Source organism: Populus trichocarpa, chromosome 6 (assembly GCF_000002775.5).
Source record: "Populus trichocarpa isolate Nisqually-1 chromosome 6, P.trichocarpa_v4.1, whole genome shotgun sequence".
Classification (NCBI taxonomy): Eukaryota; Viridiplantae; Streptophyta; class Magnoliopsida; order Malpighiales; family Salicaceae; genus Populus; species Populus trichocarpa.
In genome coordinates this window covers 20,493,018-20,516,092 of record NC_037290.2, presented here as the reverse complement: position 1 = coordinate 20,516,092, position 23,075 = coordinate 20,493,018, and the positions used below count along the sequence as shown (strand labels likewise).

The 23,075-nt window shown below is 34.9% G+C and overlaps 2 protein-coding genes and 1 pseudogene across 3 annotated transcripts; 2 read left to right on the top strand and 1 right to left on the bottom strand.

Moving 5' to 3' along the window:
* Positions 1–1,352: 1,352 nt before the first annotated feature.
* On the bottom strand, positions 1,353–2,293 carry LOC18100599 (uncharacterized). Its single transcript, XM_024603759.2, is given in 3 exon segments — positions 1,353–1,595; positions 1,597–2,265; positions 2,267–2,293. Coding segments are annotated over 3 exon segments (939 nt in total).
* An 893-nt stretch (positions 2,294–3,186) lies between these two features.
* On the top strand, positions 3,187–5,618 carry LOC18100598 (mediator of RNA polymerase II transcription subunit 7a-like; annotated as a pseudogene).
* Positions 5,619–11,240: 5,622 nt separating this feature from the next.
* LOC7455620 (uncharacterized) lies at positions 11,241–22,467 on the top strand. Of its 2 annotated transcripts, XM_002308308.4 has the most exons (15): positions 11,244–11,638; positions 11,891–12,025; positions 12,128–12,207; positions 12,296–12,379; positions 13,544–13,631; positions 13,766–13,926; positions 14,086–16,084; positions 17,150–17,466; positions 17,727–18,042; positions 18,135–18,287; positions 18,478–18,619; positions 18,729–18,805; positions 19,497–19,636; positions 20,933–21,041; positions 21,616–22,467. In XM_002308308.4, exons 1-15 carry the CDS (start codon positions 11,447–11,449, stop codon positions 21,814–21,816), a joined length of 4,194 nt encoding a protein of 1,397 aa, XP_002308344.3. In that variant the 5' UTR covers positions 11,244–11,446; the 3' UTR covers positions 21,817–22,467. The 2 variants fall into 2 exon arrangements, 1 of the variants encoding a protein (XP_002308344.3); XR_002982381.2 differs by lacking the exon at positions 21,616–22,467 and having other exon boundaries at positions 11,241–11,638; positions 18,729–18,840.
* The last annotated feature ends 608 nt before the right edge of the window (positions 22,468–23,075 follow it).

The following is a 23,075-nucleotide window of genomic DNA, read 5'->3' as shown; positions in this document are numbered from 1 at the left end:
CTGCACCCAACCTTGCAAATCAGGCAAAAAAACCAAGACCCGAACATTAGCCCCAGAAAACATAATCACAGAAACCAGAGCAGATTGTCCTATTTTAAAAAGAAACATAAAGGAAGCAATACCTTAGTCTTTTCGGTGCTGCAAGGGAGGTCATTTCTCTTGAAATCATCTTCAAGGGTGGAGCGAGTCATTTGATGAGTTAACTCAGCCAAGTACTCTTCTTCATCACTCTTTGTCTTAGTAGAGCCAACGATGACCAACTTGTTTTGCTTTGATTTTTCACCAGCCAGAGAGTGAAGGGAAAGAGATGCAGAGAAGGGAGGGGAGGGGGGCGGCCCACCAGCCAAAGAGTGAAATGAGAGAGATGCAGAGAAGGTAGGGCAGGGGGGAGAGTAAAGTGAGAGTGAAATGAGAGAGATGCAGAGGGGGGGCGGCAGCTGATGGCTTAATGCCTTATTCTAGGGTTAGAAAAGATTGTATTTATACTTGTCTTTTTTTTGAAGTGCTGACTGGTTGAACCGGTTCGGTTCGGTTCGGTTCAATCGGTTTCAGACTTTAGAAACCGAAACCGAACCGAACCGGAATTTTTTTGTGATTTTTTAATCGGTTAATTCGGTTTTTTTTTCGGTTCGGTTTTTTCGGTTATTTTTTGTCCGGTTTTCTCGGTTTAATCGGTTTATTGGTTTTTTTGCTCACCCCTATCTCACATCCCTAGTGGCGGATGGTCTACCAGAAGATAATTGTGATAAAGCGTGAGATTTTTTGCTAGTGGTTAAGCATTGCCAAGAAATTCACATGCCACGTTTGACAGATACAATAAGAGCAAACAAATTATGTACTGCAATGCAGTAGATGTTCCATGATTAAAATAAATTTCATACCACAGTTCCACCGAAACTAATCAAACTTGTTAATGAACAACACACAACAAAACCCATCTACCAAATAAGGTGCGAGAATAACAACATATGTAATGGGACCCTACCCCTACATGGAAAAGTTTTAACGAACAAAAACAAACACTTCTTAAAAGCTCTATGTAGTGATCCGACAAGTTCAAAATTATGTATGAGGGATGCCCTTCAATAGGTGTGAGTATGCACACCTCTAATATGTTCATATTCACAAGACCAGAACGAGCAAGACTTTGCTTAAAAACGTGTGTTCCATAAGTAAAATTGCAACTAGTGGTAAGTTAGTATATATGGTCACACAAGATTTGTATTAGTGAGAAAAAGGATTAGCAAAGGTTCTTGATCATACCTTTTGAATTAATAACAAAACAAAAACATGGGAAGCTACCACAAACCACCATTAATGTTCAATAATTGTATAAGTAAGATAATATGTAATCAACAAAGACTCATCTCCACTATCTGGTCAACATGTTTCTTTAGATCCTTCTCTGATGATCCGTTATGAATACCACCTTTAAGAGTATTTAGCAAGTGTGAATGGAGATTGTCGGAACGATGTTGCTGAACAATAGATTGTGGCATTGTGGATTGACAACCCACAACATAGAAAGGACAATTCACTATCTTCATTGGATAGATAGTTATGCAATATCGGTCCATTTCACGTCTCATGATGTTTTTCTAAGCATTGCTGCTCACATGGGATTATTTTAAAAGGACAAGCTAAATCATACTTCTCTAATTAGCTTGCGCAGAACACAGTTGTACACCCATTATTTGTGCAATTCATGGTCTTAAATCCACAGTTGCCAATATGCTCAGCCAACTCTTGAGTAGTGTTAAACTTCTTGTCATAATGAAAAATGTTCTTGTAGTCAACATTTTTTACCAAAATCTGTGCAATTATTTCTCTTTTTTCCAACAACCAAAATCTATTTGTTTCCATCTCTTGCATGAAATCATCTATTTTATCCTCTCTCATTTCATTCAGTAACCATCATGAAACCTGACCAAACAAATTCCTTTTCAAACTCGCAAAATCATCAACCATATAAAAAATGATATCATAGGGATGGTCGAATACCGCAACATTCGGACCACCTTCTAGTACAACTAATTTTGCAACAAAAATTTCACTCCTTTAGGTTAGATAATCAATCATTTCTTTCCTAACATCAATAGCTACTGAACTAGGGAGCCTAAACATATCCCAAGTTGTGTTATCAACACAAGCCAATGATAATCCATGAAGGAAAACTTGACCTGTCTTGCGAACTATTTCTGTGTCATAGAGCTCACAACGAGATATGTGTCCTTTCTCTTTCTCAACCTCAATTTTCTAGCACAAGCTCCACATCACTTACAGAAAGATCCATGCTTATGATTTATAACGACATAAAAATTCAGTTCACAAACCATAAATTAAAGTCAATAAACTTCCATATCCATCCACCAATCAATACCTAACAAAATGTTATCATTCTATAACCAAAATCATTTTTAATTTCAAGCCATCAAATGTGAATTTATGCAAAATCATCCTTTTAAATTGTTGGCATTTGAGAAAGACAAACTTTACCACTTGAAAAAAAAGCAAATCCTATTTAAACCCCTCCATCCTTTTTTTTCTTCAAATTACATTTTCTTTCTTCAAGCTTCATAAATCCTTAATGTACTTCTCTTGATATAAAAATCAAGACTTTTACCACACACAGAATGTCATAATTATAGAATACAAAAGACTAGAATTTGCCTTTACTTGGATTTCTCTTCCAAATTTGATGCTTTAGAGATCTGAACAGAAAAAGTCACCAAATAGGCACTTAAAATTTTTGGGCAATTTTCTCCTTTTCTTTTTAGCACCATAAATGCCAGAGTTTTTAGTTATGACCCTCTCGCTCCTCACTTCTTTCTCTTTCTCTCTCTCTTCTTACATCGTTAATTATTTGTAACGGTCTTTTTATCATTGACCAAGAGTTTTCATTTTACTAATATACCCCTCAGTTTTAAAAGACTCAAAGGCTCAACCTGTCGGGTTTCCATAAAAAGCAATGTTATTGGGGTCATGTACATTTTTGGAGTTGAAGATGGACGGTACAGATTGAATTTAAGGAAATTAAATCACAAGATGAATTTTTCTGGATTATGTATTTACTACTAGTGTTTTTCTTGACAACCAAATAGGAATCCGAGTTTTTCTACATTTTTTTAAAGTTTTTTAAATGTAATTTTTTTTTGCTTTTTTGGGTTAGAAGAGAAAAGTTTTGCAATGACAATAGGCACATACCCACCACTGCCATCGTTTTACAAACTGTACAAAGATTATATTGAAAATCCTAAATCAGCTCCAAAACCACCCCCTCCATTTGAAGGCACTTATGTGTGTTATGGTGGAAATTACACTGTAATCTCTCTTTACCTCTCATATTTTTTTAATTATTTACTCTAGTTTTAGAATTGCTTTGCAACAGAATGAAAAAAAAGAAGAAGCTAATTTTAATGTTTATGGAGATGTTAGGGTTCTAGTTGTACACATTGTGTGTGTCTAGAGGATTTCTTTGTTTTGGTATTTTTGGAATTAAGGTTTCTCATTGGTGGTCTTATTTTTGTTTTATTTTAGACAGATGATGTGTTTCCAAGCTTAAAAGAGTAGGGAGTACGACAATTGTACTTGAAAGGACCAAATATTGGTGTGTTTTACCTCTATGTCAATGCTTTTTTATTGTATATTTCTATGAAACTATAGAGTAATGTTATAATTGAGGAATTTTAATACATGCCTTATTTCCAAAATATTATTTATCATTTTTTAATTAAAAATATATGTTTTTTAAGGGTGAAAGTCGATTGTAGGTGGTGCATTAGATGACTTTTTTTTTTGTTTATCTACGTAATATTAAGTTGTTAGTTTGATTGTTGAGTGATGAATTTTTTTCATAGCTGTTTGTGCAATTTCTTTTGAGTTTTAATGATAAAACTCACACAAGATAGCAATTGCATAGTACAACTGTTCCATATTTTGTACTCTGCTTTCAGAATAATACAAGTTAGTAATCCAAATTAAATATTCTACATGGACTAGCCCAAAAATATTGTATGGGGAAGTATTGTGCATGCCTTTATCTTTCTCGTATTGAGCTTGTTGTAGGGTTCAAGATTTCTTTGGAGTTTTAATGATAAAACTCACACAAGATAGCAATTGCATAGTACAACTGTTCCATATTTTGTACTCTGCTTTCAGAATAATACAAGTTAGTAATCCAAATTAAATATTCTACATGGACTAGCCCAAAAATATTGTATGGGGAAGTATTGTGCATGCCTTTATCTTTCTCGTATTGAGCTTGTTGTAGGGTTCAAGATTTGCATGATGTTCTGCAAAGGGACAGAAAGGGACGTTCTTCGTAAGAAATGGATGAAAATCCACTCCTTATTTAGTTGTTTCCCCGAACATGATAAAAAGACAGTTTATTGGTTGTTTTTCTGTTTTTTTATATTGATTTTGATCTATTAATAAGTAAAGTTGCTAACTGATTGATAATAACTTTTAATATAAATTTCAAGAAAGAACTGAGGTCATTTAATAGAGAATTGCAGCTTCATATTTTGGACCTTGCTGAAAGACCTTCACAATATGCTAGGAAAGTGGAAGACATATCCCTTATATTTAAGAATTTGCATCACTTTCTCAATTCATTGCGTCCCCATCAGGTGAAGTGTTTTTGAGGTATCATTCATACCTTGTTTTGGTTCTATCTAAGAGTTAAATTCACTGTGCAAATGGCTTTTCCCCACAGGCTAGAGCCACTTTAATTCACATTCTAGAGCTTTAGATATAACGTCGTAAACAAGCAATGGAGGATATCTTTTTGAATATCTTATGTAATATAGAGTTGCTTGCTAAAAATGTCCTTTTTTCCATTTAGTTGCCTAAGCATATGGAATGAGCTTCTTTCATTTTTCAAACCTTTTTAATTCATGGTTACATTGAAAATAATATGTATCTTACATCCTTTAGAGATGTTAACATGGGACTCAAGAAACAATGCTATGTTATAGTTTCTTAGTTAGTCATCTGGATCAAGCATACTATTAAGGAAAATTTCGAGCCATTTTTATAGTGACTGGAAGAGTTTCTATCTCATATATAGGGTATAAGAAAACATGTATTGATGTGAAAACTGTTTCTATATTATATTGGGCATTTTGGTTTCCTTATTTGTTGACTTGTTTTATAGTTCCAACAAGAGTGGTGTTATTCACTGCAATGCCCTCTTTTAAAAGCAAGATCACATAAATCACTAGATAAAAATTGATTGTGCTTTCAAATTTGTTAGATTATATTTAACTAGGTTGGTATTATCACTGCCTGATTGTTTTCCTATTAAAATGCCTAATAAATTTAGGAGAAAAATTAGCTTAGTGTTTGTATCCTATGTCAAAGTTTGGCTATCGACTATATTTTAAGTTTACATTATTTCCAAGCCAATAATGAGTATTTTTAATCATTGAGAACTGAAGCTATTTATTTTTAATATAAAAGTGCTTATTTTTTTTTATTCACATTAGTGATATATGATTTTTAATCATACTGGAATATCTGTCATTTATCTTTGCTACTTCTTCTTCCTTCCTTTGTCTAGAAGGAGAAAAGAGGCACATAAACTTCTCAATGAGGCTCTTGGAACCTTAGATGGATAGTAGAGCAAGGATTGTAAGGTTGGTGTGCTGTTAGTTATTAATGCTTGTGTTGCCATCCGCTTGTGGATTTTTTCAAGACTTGTAGATTGCCTCAAGAGAGCCTCTTCATATGCTGCTAGTTTAATTTGTAAAATCTGAAAATCAACAAGTTTAATTACTACCTTTTCTTTTTTCCATTTTCCATTTCGCAAACAAATTAGTATTTCTGTGGAAAGTATGCAGAATAATTTTCCTATGCTCACTGAATAACAATAAAGAGACTGCTCAACTGACTTAAGAACCTTTTTTTATTTTTCTACAGTAAGTTTTAAACATTGACATCAAGAATCATATATTTCATCAAAACTTAGATGCTCTTAATCCTTTTATAAAGAGTCAATAGTTGTTCGCTAATGATGCTTAACAAACCCCTTTTAGTTGGTCTAAATTTGGATTCAATTGAAGTATGAAAAGTTATAATGTTAGATGTTTATGAGTAGATGATTAAACATAGTCTAAAGCTAGCTATCATATTATTTCCATGACAAACCACCAACTTTCTTTGTTAACTAGTGGAATATAAAGACTCTTTATTACTTCCTACCTCTAAGTTCCCAATTTATTATTATTATTATTTAATCTTTAGGTTAGGTTTCCATATTGACTGTTATGAAACTAGCACATGTTGATAATTTTTTTAAAAAAATATCACAAGAGAGAAAAATATTTGAGAAGTAGCGTACTTTCAACTCAACTGTTATTGGAAAACACGATTTTATTAACAATTGTTAATGGTAATAACGGTTGTAAACACTCACTATTGTCATTAGCTGTTGTATTTGTGTCAAGTAGCACAATCAACTCTAAGATTTTACATAAAATAAAGTTTAAATCACCACAACCAAAGGCCAAACAAAACCACAAAGTCTAAACCACCACAACCAAAGGCAAAACAAAACCATAAATTATCAAATCTCAAACCCATAATTGGAACAAAAGTTATTTTAACATCATTTTTATTTGTTAATTATAATCCCAAATTAATGCTTGTGTTTTTTTTAAAATGTTTTTATTTATATGTATTTTTTATGTTGTTAATGGATGATTTGAAATTTTAAACAACACGTTCACATGTTCAGTTGTTAATTAACGATATTAAATCATGCTTATATATAAAGTCTAAACCACCACAACTAAAGGCAAAACAAAATCATAAATTACCAAATCTCAAACCCATAATTGAAACAAAAGTTATTTTAACATTATTTTTACTTGTTAATTATAATCCCAAATTAACGCGTGTGTTTTTTTAAAATTATTTTTATTTATATGTATTTTTTAAGTTGTTAATGGATAATTTGAAATTTTAAACAACACGTTCACATGTTCAGTTGTTAATTAATGATATTAAATCATGCTTATATATAAACCAAGTATACAAATGTATAATATGTAAGAAAATTTTAAAATCAACATGACAATTAGCAAAAACATATTACAAAAGTAGTGATAATAAAAATAATTCTTAACTAGAAAAATAACACTACATAATTATACACAACATAATAATATATTTGAGTCTATGTATGTCTTCTGTGACGATGAGTGGTTGGACCAACTTCATCAATAGCACGACTTACACTTGTCCGTGTGGTCTCATCCTCCGAGACAACATCATATGGGCTTAATATCTCTCATAACAGGTCAAGTGTAGTACGACATGTCTCGAACCTAAAAGATGCATAATAACAAGCAAATCCATCATCATTGTCAGGATAACAAAGATTAGCCGCAACAGTCGATTATCGTGTAACAACTGTCCAACCTAATATAAAGTAAATAGAAATTATTAATCCATAAATAAAATACAACATTTTTTTTTGTCAAAGCCTATAAAAAGTAACAAATACTTATAATATTTTGAATCCGACATGCATGCGGCTCATACTCCATCTCCTTGCATGGAGGAACTTGCGATAGGTTAGGTGTAAGATTTAGCGTGTTATACTCAAGTACCAGTTGTTGTATTCCTCCTTAGAAATTATAGGATACATCTCTCTAAAAATAAAATTTCTTCGTGTACCCCACATCGATACATGTTGGAGATGGTGGATCATCCAATTATAATTAATGTGCTTACCCTAACGACTAATGGAATACAACTGATCGCTTGTATCTATGTTAGACGAGATGTGTTGCTTAAAGATAAATTGTTGCATTACATGATATGATGAATGTATCTCAACAAGCTTAAAAAATATAAGAGGGACAACTGTTGTCCATAAATCTATGATCGATGTGCATATAACAAGAGCAGTTGCCATATCATCTTCTGAATAAGGATTTCATGCAACCAATTGAAACATCAACAATGCAATTATTTCTCATTATTTACCAACATCAACCCATGAATAAAGTTTGTTGTAATATTGTCATATTAGTTACCCTCGTCATAAAAAGATGTCAATATTTCTTTCGGTTCCCGCTCAAGCCATTCTTTCCATTATAAATGACTATTACCCATATCATCAAACCATACATCAAATTTACACTTCGAAGATTCATAACACATCCTAAACAACTTCTTTTTAGCTGACAAATCTTTGAATTTGTGATTGAAGTTGCTTGCCAGGTGTCTAACACAATACTGATGATATCCAATCAGTTCAAGCCAGTTTGTTGTCATTTCATGTTTAATACTAACATGCATATCCAATATTATGCATATACCACTAAGGTCACCTGTAATGTGATGTTGAATAAGTAGTGAAAACCATCTCCAGTTGACATTATTTTCTTCTTCAATTGGTGCATAAGCCAATAAAAAAATCTCATTGTCTGTATCAAAAGCAACTGCAATCAACAACTTTTTACTGAACCTTTTATATAGATGGGTGCCATTCACACTGATAATTGGTCTACAAGACTTGAACCCTTCAATTGCTGGACCAAATGCCTATAAAACACTACCAAGACACAATTGTTTCACTATCAAGCTGTCCATTATGTTTCCACTCAACAACTGTTCCAGAATTTGATTTTTGTAAATTCACAAACAATTTTGGTAACATTTCAAATGAGTCCTCATGTGTTCTGAAAAATTCCTCAAATATCTTTTGTTTTGCAACCCATGCTTTACAATAAGAAACTTTGAACTTATGGTGCAATTTACCAACATCAACGGTTGTAACTCTTATTCAAGATAACCTTGTCTATATTGTTTCCAACATATTAAAACTATGATTCTGAATCACAATTTTTATTTAAATCGTTATATTGCACCCGACATCGTGGCGATCTTAAAAATATTTCAGTGAAAAGAACATGTTTTTAGCATCTTGTTCTTCAACGAGGAAATGTCTTGTTTAAGAAGTCGCCACCTAGTATTATGATCACTAAGAACCTTAACCGGTTAACAGAAATTCTAGAGTACGAGACTAGTTATGCAAAATAGAAAATATTATTACCCCTTAAGCGTCATACATGAGACAGACTGCATTGCTGATTTTGTCATAAATTATTAAGGATTTGTTGTATTATACTGCTGATGGTATGCTTGTAATATTCTTGACTCTGACATAAGTGAATATTCACTTATGAATATTTCCCAACTCTGACGTTGATAAATATAACGTAACCCAAACAGTATGATATTCCCGATTCTGGCGTAAATGAATAAATTTATAAAATTTAAATAAAAATATATTTTTTATTTTTTTAGGGCTGAATCTAACTTAGCCTGTACAGATTGGGTTGGACCTAGCCAGCCCGGCCTGATCACTAGCAGGCCCGACCTAGTCACTAGCCGAAGCCATGGCTGGGTAGTAGGCATGCGTGAATTATAATCGTTGAAGCAGAAAGAGTGAATTAAAATTGCATATGAACAGTATCTATGCAATTATAATTGTAAACGAGGGGGGAATGAAGAACTTACCTGGTTGCTGCAAGTCGAGGACGATGATGAAGGCGTGAGGTTGCTGGCCGAAAAGAAACTCTCTCATCTGCTTCTTCTCGTCTTTCACTTTCTTGGGTCGCCTGTTCTCTTTCTGTATTTGTCTCTCTGTGTCTGTGTTTATGTTCTTCTTCGTTCGTGTTCTCCTGTGTTGTTCATCCTCCGGTTCTCTCAGTTTGCTCTCAGTTCCCCCTGGTTCGTGGCCTTTCTCTATTTTTTTTTGCTCCTCTCTCCTCTGTCTCTCCCCCTCTGGGTTTTTTCCTCATTTCTCCTCTCGTTTGTGGCCTTCTATGGCTTTTTTATAAAGCCATATGATGGCCTCTGTTCATGTGTTCGTGCCCCACAATCATGAGGCACGAACGCCTCTGTTTCTTTGAGAAGAAACAGGGGAATAACAGTCCTGCTATTGCAGGATTGTTCAACGTGGCCTTTAGAAGATAATGGGCAGTTGAAGAGACGTTCATGTGAGACGTGGCCCAAAACGGTTTTGGTTTCTTGTTGAATCGGTCCCTGGTCTGGAGATGAAGAAGGCGATGAACAGTGGTTCAAAACGGCGCCGTTTGTATATAGAAATGACTATTTTCAACTTGGCCCCTGAACTTCTGAAATTTAACAATTGAGTCCCTAATTAATGAAAATCAATTTTTAATTTTGCCTCTGGATCAATTGCAATTCGACCACTGAATTATAACGTCATTTACAAAGCAGTCTTTGGTTTCTAGATTATTCAATTTGGTATTTAATTAACTCTTTAACTTTTAATTTTTTTAAAATTACCCTTGAAAACATTAATTAAACTCCCTAAAGTAACCCCACCATTTCACTTTGGTCCTTAGACTTTAATTTCTTGCAATTGTGCCTCGAATCAGCCCCAAACTTTGGTATTTTTTTTAATTAAGCTCCTGATTTCATTAATTAATTAAATCAAAGTTTAATTAAGTCCCCAAACTTATCAATTCTTTTAATTTATGACCAAATTGACTCTTAGATTTAACAATTTCATCCTCAAACTTTTAATTTGTGTTGTCTTAACCTCATTCTCAAATATATTTTTTATTTTTTTATTTTTTTATTTTTTTATTTTTTAAAAAATTCAAAAATTAGATTATGACACATTATTCTAAATAATGGTTCTTCAACAATTGTGATTCCCAACAACAGTTCTTTACAAACTATATTATTTTTCCAAAACTTTTCAAAACTGTATCATTTCCTATTAACTTTTTTGAAACCGTGTTAGTTTAAAAAAATTCATTTCTATTTGTGCCTTGTAAAAGATACTGGGACGAGACAAACATAGAATGTTTATGAGTGCGGTAACAATGATTTTTTAAAATACTTTTCGCTTAGAAATATATAAAAATAATATATTTTTTATTTTTTAAAATTTATTTTTATATTAGTATATTAATATAATATGAAAATATAAAAGAATTAATTTCAAACGAATAAGTTTTTGAATTTTTGCAAAATTCTCTTTGGGCCGCACTCCTAGATGCCAGAAAACAATTTTATATTTTTTAAAAATAAAAATAAATAAATTAGAAAAGACTATTGATAGATGGGAAAAGTTATAAACGGATTAAATACATAATATTATGAAACTCTTAAGGTGTAATTATTATTAGCAGCTAGTTTCAGGGACTAAATTGCAATTAACTCTTAAAAAAAAACCAAGTGAAAGAAAACCCCCGTATCTGGTCTATCCCTCTCTTCGTTGTATTTTGTACACCTGTTAACTGTGATGGTCCTCCTGAAACACAACGCTCCAAATCCAACCACCACCATTACTACATCTCTCTAGAAACCAGGAGGATCAGGGGATGCTCAATTCCACTTTCTGGCGAATCAAACCCTAGCTTTCAAGTAAACCGAAAAAAGGAGACCACAAAAATAAATGGCAGTATCAGAGGAAGAGTGCTCTAATGCAAAGGTCAGATCATCATCATCACCATCTTCTTCTTCATCCTCTGCGCCATCTAACGGCGTTCACTACTTAGCTAAGTCCGTTCTGAGAGGCAGCGCTGTTTTACACGCTATTTACGGTCACTTCCGTTCTTCGTTCTCTTACGACATCGTTTTTGGCAAGGTCAGATACATACTTCTCTCCTTTTTACTTAATTAACTGCGTTACTCCGTACTATTAACTGCTAATTAGGCACTAATTTATTCCCTTTTCTCTCAGGTTACTTGAATTTTGAATAGTCTTCTTAGCTTATCATTGCTAAGAAAACGAACTAAATTACTACTCCTATTACTGCTCAATCATGAAGAAAGTTAAATTAACGCTGCCCCTGATTCGGATTGTTTATTTTGTTGTTATGGATATTTTTTGTTGCAGGAGACGTCAATAGAGTTGGCGATAATAGGGGAAGATGGAATTGTACAGGCAATATGTGAACAACCTTTATTTGGCACGATTAAAGATATGGCTGTTGTACCTTGGAATGACAAGTTCCATGCGCAGACTCCACGGGTCTGCTAGTCTATGAATTCTGAACTCTTTATAGGACGTCTCTTTATATGTTGTGTTACTTGAAGAGATGTTTATTTGATAAGGAATGGTCCTTTTTTTTAGGTGCAAGGAAAAGACCATTTGGTTGTTATATCTGATTCTGGGAAGCTTACATTTCTCACATTTTGCAATGAAATGCACAGGTTTTTTTCCTTTTCCTTTTTCTAAGTTCACTCATACAAATGGGAATGTTACTGAAGTAACATGATGTTGCTGTTTTCTTGTGAATAGGTTTTTTCCGTTGACACACATTCAACTTTCGAATCCTGGAAACTCAAGACATCAACTTGGAAGAATGCTAGCCATAGATTCCAGGCAAGCAGCTTTTATCAATAGAATATTTCTTTTGTGTAGCTGTTCTCTAAGTTATGAACTTTGCCTCTTAACTCGGATAATCTTTCTTGCCTCTCAACCAGGGGAGGGTATGTAATTGAGTTTCAATTGTTTAACTCGTCAGCTACCTACATTGCCTTTGGCTTGGTCAAATTGCTAGGGATGTGGAAAGAGCAACATTGAACTTTATGCTATTTAACTTTGTATGAGATTCATCTGCTAAATAGCATCATACTAAAGGACACAAACAATCTTTATTAAATATAGACGAGATCTTATGTTAGCGATATTAAAGGTGGGTGACAGGGAAGGTTTAGATGATTGCAGCACCAACTTATTGAGTTAACCATTGCATAATGATGCAAGATTCTTCTTCTCTGTGCTACAAGAGAAGGTCTTTCCACCTTTAGCTTTCATCCTTCTTGCCCTAAGATTTTTAGCTTTTCTCCCATACAGTTTGTTCTCTTGTAATCTTTTATACATTTTATTCCAAACATGTGTTCTTACATCCTCAGTTACAAATTTGTACTTTGCCTGGTGCTCTTATAAAAACTGCTAGCTGTCTGACAATTGAAGAGGGTGCTGATTGTGCAGCTTGGTGATAGATGTTTTTTTGACGATCCCCTACCCTGGATGAAAGGCCAACAAAACAGTTAGCTTGCTATCAGAGTTCCTGGCTAATCAGGCTCTTAGCAAGGCTCCCTTTTGAAATCAAAACAAATATCTCTTGATTATCATTTATGTGAATTATTTAGATGTAGTTGCCTTGTTTACTGTATGATTAAGAGCGTATTTGGTACTTTACATAGGTGATGTGACTTGAGAGTATTGTTTTCTCTTCATTAATAGGAGTTTAGGTTAGGTTCAAGATGACTTTATGGTTCACAAGCCAGCAATTAGTTCTGAAAAGTCTTGCTTGTCTGAGAGAACATGTAGACATGGCTCAATCATGATACTTTTTTGAAAACCCATCAACTGATTTCCTACTGGCACTAACATTATTTGTGTTCAATTTTCCTTCTTAACCTTTTCTAGTTAAGTTCACATGTGTAAGGGCATAATTCAGTTTGTATTGAAAGAAATGATTGAAAGAAGAACACTTGAATTCCCATTGAGTTCCTAACTGTTGGGCTTTTCATTTCTCAGTGGCTGTTTTGTCGCTACTAGCGCATATGAAGACCAATTGGCTTTGTTTTCCCTTTCAGCATCTGGTGGCAGTGAGATCATTGATGAGGTTGATACCTATATATTTACTCTACTTCTATTATGTTAGAAGATCAGAAGATGGAGTTATCCTATATAGTTTATTTTGTGATAATATGAATGTAAGCACAATTATTGAAATGCTTCAATTTGCCACACTTTTAGAGAATTCTTTATCCTCCTGAAAATGAAGGGAATGCAAATGTTGCCAGAAGTATCCAGAGACCACTCACATCTGGTACCATATGGAGTATGTGCTTCATTTCGAGGGATTCTAGCCATCCAAGTAAGGAGCATAATCCTGTACTAGCCATTATTCTAAATAGGTATGACGATTTAGTATGCTTGTGCTACATTTTTGGGAAACCTGAAAGATGTTTTCTGTTATGCAGCAACTTTAGGATGAAACTTTTTCCTCTTTATCTATGTTTAGGCATTTTGCCAACGTTAATTTAAGAGAAACTGATATTGTTTTTGTTGTGCAGGAGGGGAGCGCTCCTAAATGAACTGCTGTTATTGAGATGGGACATTAGAGACCATGCTATAAGCTATATTTCGCAGTTTGTTGAATCTGGACCGCTAGCGCATGACATCGTTGAAGTTCCTCATTCCAATGGATTTGCCCTTATGTTCAGGGTTGGTGATGTTCTCCTAATGGATCTTAGAGATGCTCTCCACCCACGTTGTGTCTGTAGAACAAGCTTGAATTATTTTCCCAATGCAGTGGAGGAGCAGAATTTTGTTGAAGACAGTAGAGTTACTGATTTTGATGAAGATGGTTCATTCAATGTTGCTGCACGTGCTTTACTGGAGCTTCAAGATTATGATCCCATGTGTATTGATGGTGAAGGGAGCAATGTAAAATCAACTTTGAAACATGCATGCTCTTGGAGCTGGGAGCCAGATAATGATAAAAACCCTAGGATGGTTTTTTGTGCGGACACAGGAGAATTTTTCATGATTGAGATTTCTTATGACGGGGAAGATCTTAAAGTTAATCTTTCAGATTGTCTTTACAAAGACCTATCATGTAAGACACTTTTGTGGGTTGATGATGGATTCCTGGCAGCTCTTGTGGAGATGGGAGATGGGATTGTCCTGAAAATGGAAAATGAAAGCCTACAATATATAAGTCCTATTCAAAATGTTGCACCCATCTTGGATATGTCCATCGTGGATTATCATGATGAGGAGCGTGATCAAATGTTTGCCTGCTGTGGGGTCGCACCTGAGGGGTCATTAAGGATTATTAGAAGTGGTATCATTGTTGAAAAGCTACTGAAGACTGCCCCTATATATCAAGGCATTACTGGGACCTGGACTGTTGGAATGAAAGTAGCTGATTTGCATCATTCTTTTCTTGTTCTATCATTTGTTGAAGAGACTAGGGTACTCTCAGTTGGATTAAGTTTTACTGATGTGACGGATTTGGTTGGTTTTCAGCCTGATGTCTGTACTCTGGCATGTGGTCTGGTAGGTGATGGGTTGCTGGTCCAAATTCATCAAACTGCAGTTAGACTTTGTTTGCCTACCAGGGCTGCCCATCCAGAAGGTATTCCTTTGTCTTCCCCAGTTTGCTCATCTTGGTTTCCAGCTAACATGGGTATCAATTTGGGGGCTGTTGGACATGACCTGATTGTTGTTTCTACTTCTAATCCTTGTTTCCTATATATTCTCGGGGTGAGATGTCTTTCACCATTTCATTACGAAATATTTGAAATGCAACATTTGAGATTGCTGAATGAGTTATCCTGCATCTCCATTCCTCAAAAATATTTTGAGCGAAGACGATCAAGTTTTATGAATCATGCGGTTGGTAGTTGTGCAGCTGCCCTTCCAGTTGGGGTTGACACTGGCAATACCTTTGTTATCGGGACGCATAAACCTTCAGTGGAAGTTGTGTCTTTTGTGCCTGGTGATGGCCTAAGAATTATTGCTTCTGGAACAATATCATTAACAAGTTCTTTGGGAACCACTGTTAGTGGTTGCATCCCTCAAGATGTAAGGCTTGTACTGGCTGATCGGTTTTATGTTCTTTCTGGTTTAAGGAATGGAATGTTGCTTCGATTTGAATGGCCTTCTGCCTCTTCAATGTTTTCAGTGGAAATTCCCAGTCATGGATGTTCTATTGGTTCCTGTATGCTAAGTTCTGATACTGCTATATCAAATACAGCTGCAATTTCTTTAGAGCCAAAAATGCTTGCTGTCGATTCAATTGACAACACAATGGATGACCTTCCTATTAATCTGCAATTGATTGCCACCCGTCGCATTGGCATTACTCCTGTTTTCCTGGTTCCTTTGAGTGATTCTCTTGACTCAGATATGATTGCTCTCAGTGATCGGCCATGGTTATTGCACGCTGCGAGGCACAGCCTCTCTTACACTTCAATCTCCTTTCAGCCTTCAACACATGCAACACCTGTATGCTCTGTTGAATGCCCGAAGGGAATTTTATTTGTTGCAGACAACAGTCTTCATTTGGTGAGCATTCTTGCTTGTAATTATATGAGCTGTTCTGATTCTTTAGCATTATCTGTCTAAGTTACTGTTTCTTGTTTCAGCATGTTAAAAACTATATTTCATCTGCAGAGGATACAAAAGAAATATGGTGCTAAAAGTAGCACTCATGGTGAACCACCCTAATGTGACTATTTTTATGAAGTTCCCATCCAGTTTATAAATATTTTTATTTTATTGAATGTTTTTTGTGTCCGCACAGAAATGATATGAAGAATTAGATCCAAAAGTAGAGATTTTCCTATTCCTCTTCCACATAGTAATTAGGGCTAAGAGCTGATCATCTGTGAAATGGAAGGTTTGGCATGAAAAAAATAGCATTCCTGGGACATAAGGTTTTGGGAACCTGATGCCTGGAAATGCCATATTCCTAACCAAAAAGGTGTGGACTGCATTTCCTGAAATTGGTTGTGGGAGTATTAGGTCATGCTAGATTTCCTAGAAGTGATTTCTTTATCAAACCAATAACAGGAGCCCTTGGAATCGTAGATTTCATTTGATTTGAATTCTGCATTCCCATACCAAATGCTCCTATATGTAGCTTGTCTTCATAGGTTGGAGATCTCATGGGACTAACCCTATAGCCAAGTTGGAATTTTAGACTCTGTTGTCTTGTGCTTTGTGCAATTTCACTAAGAAAAAAAAAGAGTACTCGATGAAACTGTACCTACAGGTAGCATAATAATGTAAAATTTTGTGAGCCTCTCTGTTTATTACATTATTTTGATGTCATTAGAGTTTCTAGGTGGCTCCACTTTCTGACTTATCACAATAAGTGGTAAAAAACTGAAATAGTGGTCCTTTGAATTTTATTTTAGCAAGGATCTCTTTCTTTTTGTAGTTCTTGAATGTTTTGTCTCGAAGATGGGTATACAGGCCCTAAACCTAGTTCTTGAATTTTATATTAGCAAGGGTCTCTTTCTTTTTGTAGTTCTTGAATGTTTTGTCTCGAAGTTGGATATACAGGTCCTAAACCTAGTCTCCCAGGGTCAAACTAATGCATATGATCTTTGATTCATGACGCTTCAGGTGGAAATGGTGCATAGCACGAGGCTTAATGTGCAGAAGTTTCATCTTGGAGGCACTCCACGGAAGGTCCAGTACCATAGTGAAAGCAAGTTGTTACTTGTTATGAGGACTGAACTAAGCAATGACAATGATACATGTTCATCTGATATATGTTGTGTTGACCCCCTGAGTGGTTCAACTGTGTCATCATTTAAACTTGAACGTGGAGAAACAGGAAAATCCATGGAGCTGGTGAAGATTGGAAATGAACAGGTTCTGGTAATTGGAACCAGTCTGTCTTCTGGCCCAGCTATTATGCCTAGTGGTGAAGCCGAAAGGTATATCATATCATCTGTCTTGTGCCTATTATTTTACTTTATTGTTGTATTTTAAAATTGAAGGATTAAGCAATACTAATGACTTTGCTAGAACGCGAGGCTTGTCACCCAATGATGTGATGTCTTCAAGTTTCTTTTGGATCAAAATACAAGTTTTAATGATCTCAAAAATAAATTTGATTGGTTTTGAAAGACCTAACAATTTTACTTGGAAGTCATCCCATTCAATGTCATTTCATATCTGGGCATTTTTTCTGCAGTACCAAGGGCCGAGTAATAGTCCTCTGCCTAGAAAACTTGCAAAATTCAGATAGTGGCTCAATGACATTCTGCTCAAAGGCAGGGTCATCTTCTCAACGAACATCACCATTTCGTGAAATTGTTGGTTATGCTGCTGAGCAGCTATCAAGCAGTAGTCTTTGCAGTAGCCCAGATGATACTAGCTGCGATGGAGTCAAACTTGAAGAAACTGAAACATGGCAGTTGCGATTTGTTTCTGCCACAACATTGCCTGGAATGGTGCTTGCGATTTGTCCATATCTTGACCGTTTTTTCTTGGCTTCTGCTGGTAATTCTGTAAGTAGTAAAGTCCCATGTTTTAAAGAGGTTGGTGTGGTATGGTTTATTTGTTGCTGTTGCTGATAAAGTTGGTCTTCCTTTTTTCTCAGTTTTATGTATGTGGTTTCGCAAATGATAATAAAAGAGTGAAAAAGTTTGCTGTTGGAAGGACACGTTTTATGATAATGTCCTTGACTGCATATCACACCAGAATTGCTGTTGGTGATTGCCGCGATGGTATCCTTTTCTATGCTTATCATGTGGTATGTGATATCGTTTTCAGGCAATTCCAGGCTAGACAGAGCCTGGTTTTTCATCTTATTTGCTTTTAATTTCCCTTTTATTTATTGGAAGCCTTTTCTTTTTGCAATTTCCCTCTGGAATAACGGGAGTATGAGCTGTTGCTTCTATGCTTGTTCTGAACTTGTGTCACTGCTCTTTCTATCATGCCAGGAGTCCAAAAAACTGGAGCAACTTTATTGTGACCCGTCTCAGAGATTAGTTGCTGGTTGTGTCCTTATGGATGTTGATACAGCAGTGGTTTCAGATCGGAAGGGAAGCATTGCTGTGTTGTCACGTTCTGATCGATTTGAGTGTATGTACTATGTCAACTCCTCTGCGATTACAAGCAACTGGCTGTTTTACTACCAATATTTTCTGTTTTCTTATTGGATGTATCAATATAAAGCCTCTCTCTGTCCTAGGTACTGGAAGTCCAGAGTGCAACTTGACATTGAATTGTGCTTATTATATGGGTGAGATAGCAATGAGCATCAGGAAGGTAGTTCTTTCTGTCACTGTAACTGTTATACCAAGGTACATGGTAATATGAACATTGTTTTGTCAAGTCCTGATAGTTTTCCAAAGCTAGAGGATATGATTGTTCATCTGGTAAGTGTTTGAAGGATATTATCCTCAGTATTGTCATTGAAATTACAAGGCACGATGATTTCATAATTCTGGACAAGCACATAGCAGAAAAGGGAAAGGATATGTATGTTGCTCAAGTGCCAACACATGCTTGATATTTATAATCAGGCATTGTAGCTAAATGTCTGATGTCTTTTGTTTATTTGGTATCATGCTATGTCAAAATCATGTAAGGATTTAAGTGTGTGGAAGAAAGAAACCCATTGCAGCAAGGGAGTGTGCTGAAACTGAACCTTAGAAGTGAGAGTGACGCCTCCATCATCAAATGAACTGGGGGATGGTGGTTTGGGGTGGTTTTGGATGTTTGTGTTCTGCAATAGGATATAAGGAATTTTTGTATTTCTAGTAGGCTTTATTCTTTTTTCCCTCGCACCGTTTCTTTAGTGGATGAATTCTACAGAAATGCTTTGAGGTGGTTAGTGTCTTCGTATAATTTTAGACAATTAATTACTGCCACTGGGGTTTGGGTGGTTGTTTAGCAAACTGATTGATTTTTATCACTATTTCCTCATTTAATCTTTGTCAAATTATGTTTCTTGTAGGGATCATTTACATATAAACTCCCTGCTGATGATATATTAACGGGGTGTGATGGTGTTATTACAAAGATGGATGCATCTAACAATACTATCGTGGCCAGCACACTCTTAGGAAGCATAATAGTTTTTATTCCTCTATCAAGGTATGTTTTTTTTTTTTTTTTTTTTTTTTTTGGGGGGGGGGGGGGGGTGCCTGCTGAAGGAGTGAGGTTGCATAGGAGTCTCTTTTTAAATGTATTGATTTTCTATACTAAGTGGACAAATATGCACTACACACATAACAGACACTTTGAGGTTCAATTTAAAGATGCTTTCCTCTTTTGAAATTTTCTCCAACTGCTGATGCTGTGAAGACAAAGTAGTAACATAATGGCAGATGTAGTGTCCCAAGGAAATTGAATTGGAAGGTCTCCTATGCATGTGAGGATCCACAATCTAGAAATTGTTTGTGGCTGCAACCAAAAAGAGAAGGTGAAAGAACCACCTAAGGAATTGGGGTATTCTGATTTACCTTGCGTTATAGTTTCCCCTCACCATATGACAGATTAATTGCTGAAAGAAGGATAGATGTTAAATGAGTGATGAGAAATCCAATAGTGTTCCTTTGCAAGTTTAATGCTCAACAACCATAATACATATTGGAAACCGCTTCTGTGAGTCTATTTCTTAGTTCTGTAATTTCTCACTGAACATAAATGCTAGGATAGTAAATGAGAAGATACATGTATAAATCAACCTACGAATATTGTTACTCTGTCTTGAGATGGTTTAGGGAAAACTCAAAATGCTCCTGTTACTATGTGTTAAAATGAACTATATTTACTAAGATTGAACATACTAGGATTTCAACAATTTAGCACTCTGAGACAAGGATATTTTAGGTTGAGAAATTATATAGTAAATATGAGGTCTTTCTCTCCTGAAAAAGGTGTTTTGTTTGGATATTTTAGGTTGAGAAATTATATGTTAAATATGAGGTCTCTCTCTCCTGAAAAAGGTGTTTTGTTTGGATCCTCATGCATAGCGGTTGAATTTGACCTTCTGAAACATGTGCTTTTAGTACGAAGTCTAGCCTCACACATTCAGATATTGTTTTGGGTACAAGTTTGAGACTATAGTTGGATGGGACTTGAAATGCCAACATCAGTTCCCTACGTAATCTCATCCTTCTTTAGGTCTTTACCTACTAGTTGCTGTAAACAAGTCTTAAAATTGCAATTGTGAACTTAAACAAAAGTTTGTGGTGACATTTTTGATTTTGCACCATGGTGCCCTTTGCTTGGTTTGATTGCTTGAATTTTATTCTCAATAAATATCTCTTCCTTTAAGGGAGGAACATGTTTGTTGGTATAGTTCTGATTTGAATATTTCATGAACAATCATGGTTTGAATGTTATTCTCAACAAATTTCTCACATTTTGTTTTGTTTGTTAATGTAGGGAAGAATTTGAACTTCTACAAGCTGTCCAATCTAGACTTGTGGTCCATCCCTTAACTGCTCCTGTTTTAGGAAATGATCATCATGAGTTCCGAAGCCGTGAAAACCCTGTGAGTTTACAACTAAGCATAGAGATGTGTTTGTTTTATTTGTCTTTGGAAAGTTCAAAGTTACCTGTATCTCAGTGAATGTTGATGTGCCTCATCTGTCCATCTGTTCAAGAAATATTCCAGTCTTTGAATATGTTTTGGAAAAATCTAAGTACATTAGCTCAGCTGAGTTTCTTGTTATACCATTTTTTTTTTGTCAATAACTTTATATCATGAAAGTTGAATTGTTTGATTTGCGAAATAGTAGAATTGATGATTCCAGTAGCTCAAGTGGTCACTCTAGAAAATGAAATCACCAACAAAACTGTTTTTTGTGGGATCAAAATTGTGGTTGGTCCCGAACCCCCGTGGAGAATCGAAGAGAGGAAATATTTTGACTCTCTGAAGTTTGATTAACTATATCTCACTTCATCATATTTGATCAGGGTTATTGATCATTTCAAGATGGAAAGGTTATGGTTATTTAGAGCTTGATTCACAAATGTTCATATCACTCCTATCTGTTTGTGCTTTCCTCCTTAAACTCCCTTCTTCTTCTGCCTTGTTTCCCTCACCCTTGTATCTTGATTGACAGGTTGGAGTGCCCAAGATACTTGACGGCGACATGCTAGCTCAGTTCCTGGAGCTAACGAGTTCACAGCAAGAGGCAGTGTTATCATTACCTCTTGGACCACCAGATACAATTAAAACAAATTTAAAACCATTTTCTACCTTGCCCATATCAATTAGTCAGGTTGTGCAACTTCTTGAGCGGGTTCATTATGCCCTCAATTAAATTGCACCTCCTTCATCTCACCAATTTGAAGGTCGTGGGTGGAGGGAATAACTGCTAAAAACCAACGCACAACTGCCCGGTTTCTAGTGGCTTCTATAGCCTTGCTGCACAAGTGCTGGAATGCCGATGCAAGACCTGCCGAGTCAGTAAGAAATTGAATGCTGATGCAACACTTGTCGATTACTGTGGTTGATATACGGACCTGGCTACGAGACAACTGTTAATTGAATTCCTTGGGCTCGAAGCCAATTCCGATATGCATGAAGCTTCTCGTCACCATGCTACCGCTATTCATGAGCTCATGGCAACAGCTGCACAGGTAATAAAATGTGAAATACAGGCGCCATTTTTCACGTAATTATTGTATCATCTAACCTTGAGTTATAGTAACCACTGGTATGGTTGTCTGTTCATTGTGGTGGGGAACTTTTTGATAACGCTATTAAACTTGACTCGGCAAGTCAATTTAGTGACCTAGTGACATGGTTTATGTTTTTTTTTTTTTTTTTTTATGTAGGTTGAGTCTTAAATTAAATCATGGGAATTGATTTGATGTGATATAGTTGAATTAGCAGGTACATGACTCGGTTCTTGGTTAAAATTCAGTTTGATTCTTTAAAAGAAATATAAGACGGTGTCATTTTAAGTTTTTTTTTTTTTTTTTAATATTGAACAAAGACATTGTCTTGAATGAGCTAGAGTTATCTTTGGTTAACTTATTTATTATGTGGCTGGTTAATTTATTTATTATGTGGCTTGGGTCGGAGAGAGGTAGAGGCATAACTGTATTTAATAATTTTGTTTTTTGAATTTTTTTTATTTAATTATATAATAATAAAAGCATTCATGAAAGATAACAATTAAAATTTATTTTTTTCAGAAACAATCTTTTTTTATATATATTAGTACTATTGTCGGTTGAATAAAAAGCAACAAAAAGTAACTAAAATGATTTTTGAATTGAAAATGAAAAAATCAATATCCTATGATTTTATTTATGCATTTTATTTTTATTTTGATGAATTTTTTATAACGAGAAATATTGTTTTTTAAATAAATATTTATTATGATGTGAAATGAAAATTCACTTGAATTAGATCCGTCTGAAAAATATTTTCTAAAAATTTAACTTAGTTTTTTAGAAAGGTGTTTTTTTTCAAATTTTAGATGGAAAATACTTCTAAAAAATTATGAAAAATTAAAAAAATACCATATCTTTTTATTATATCAAATTTGATCCTTAATCTTTTGATTGTTAT

Coding starts and splice junctions, on each gene's coding strand:
- LOC7455620 (XM_002308308.4), top strand. CDS start 11,447: ATGGCAGTATCAGAGGAAGAGTGCTCTAATGCAAAGGTCAGATCATCA. Junction 13,927..14,085: donor CTAGCCATTATTCTAAATAG/GTATGACGATTT, acceptor TTTGTTGTGCAG/GAGGGGAGCGCTCCTAAATG. Junction 19,637..20,932: donor GTTTTTATTCCTCTATCAAG/GTATGTTTTTTT, acceptor TTGTTAATGTAG/GGAAGAATTTGAACTTCTAC.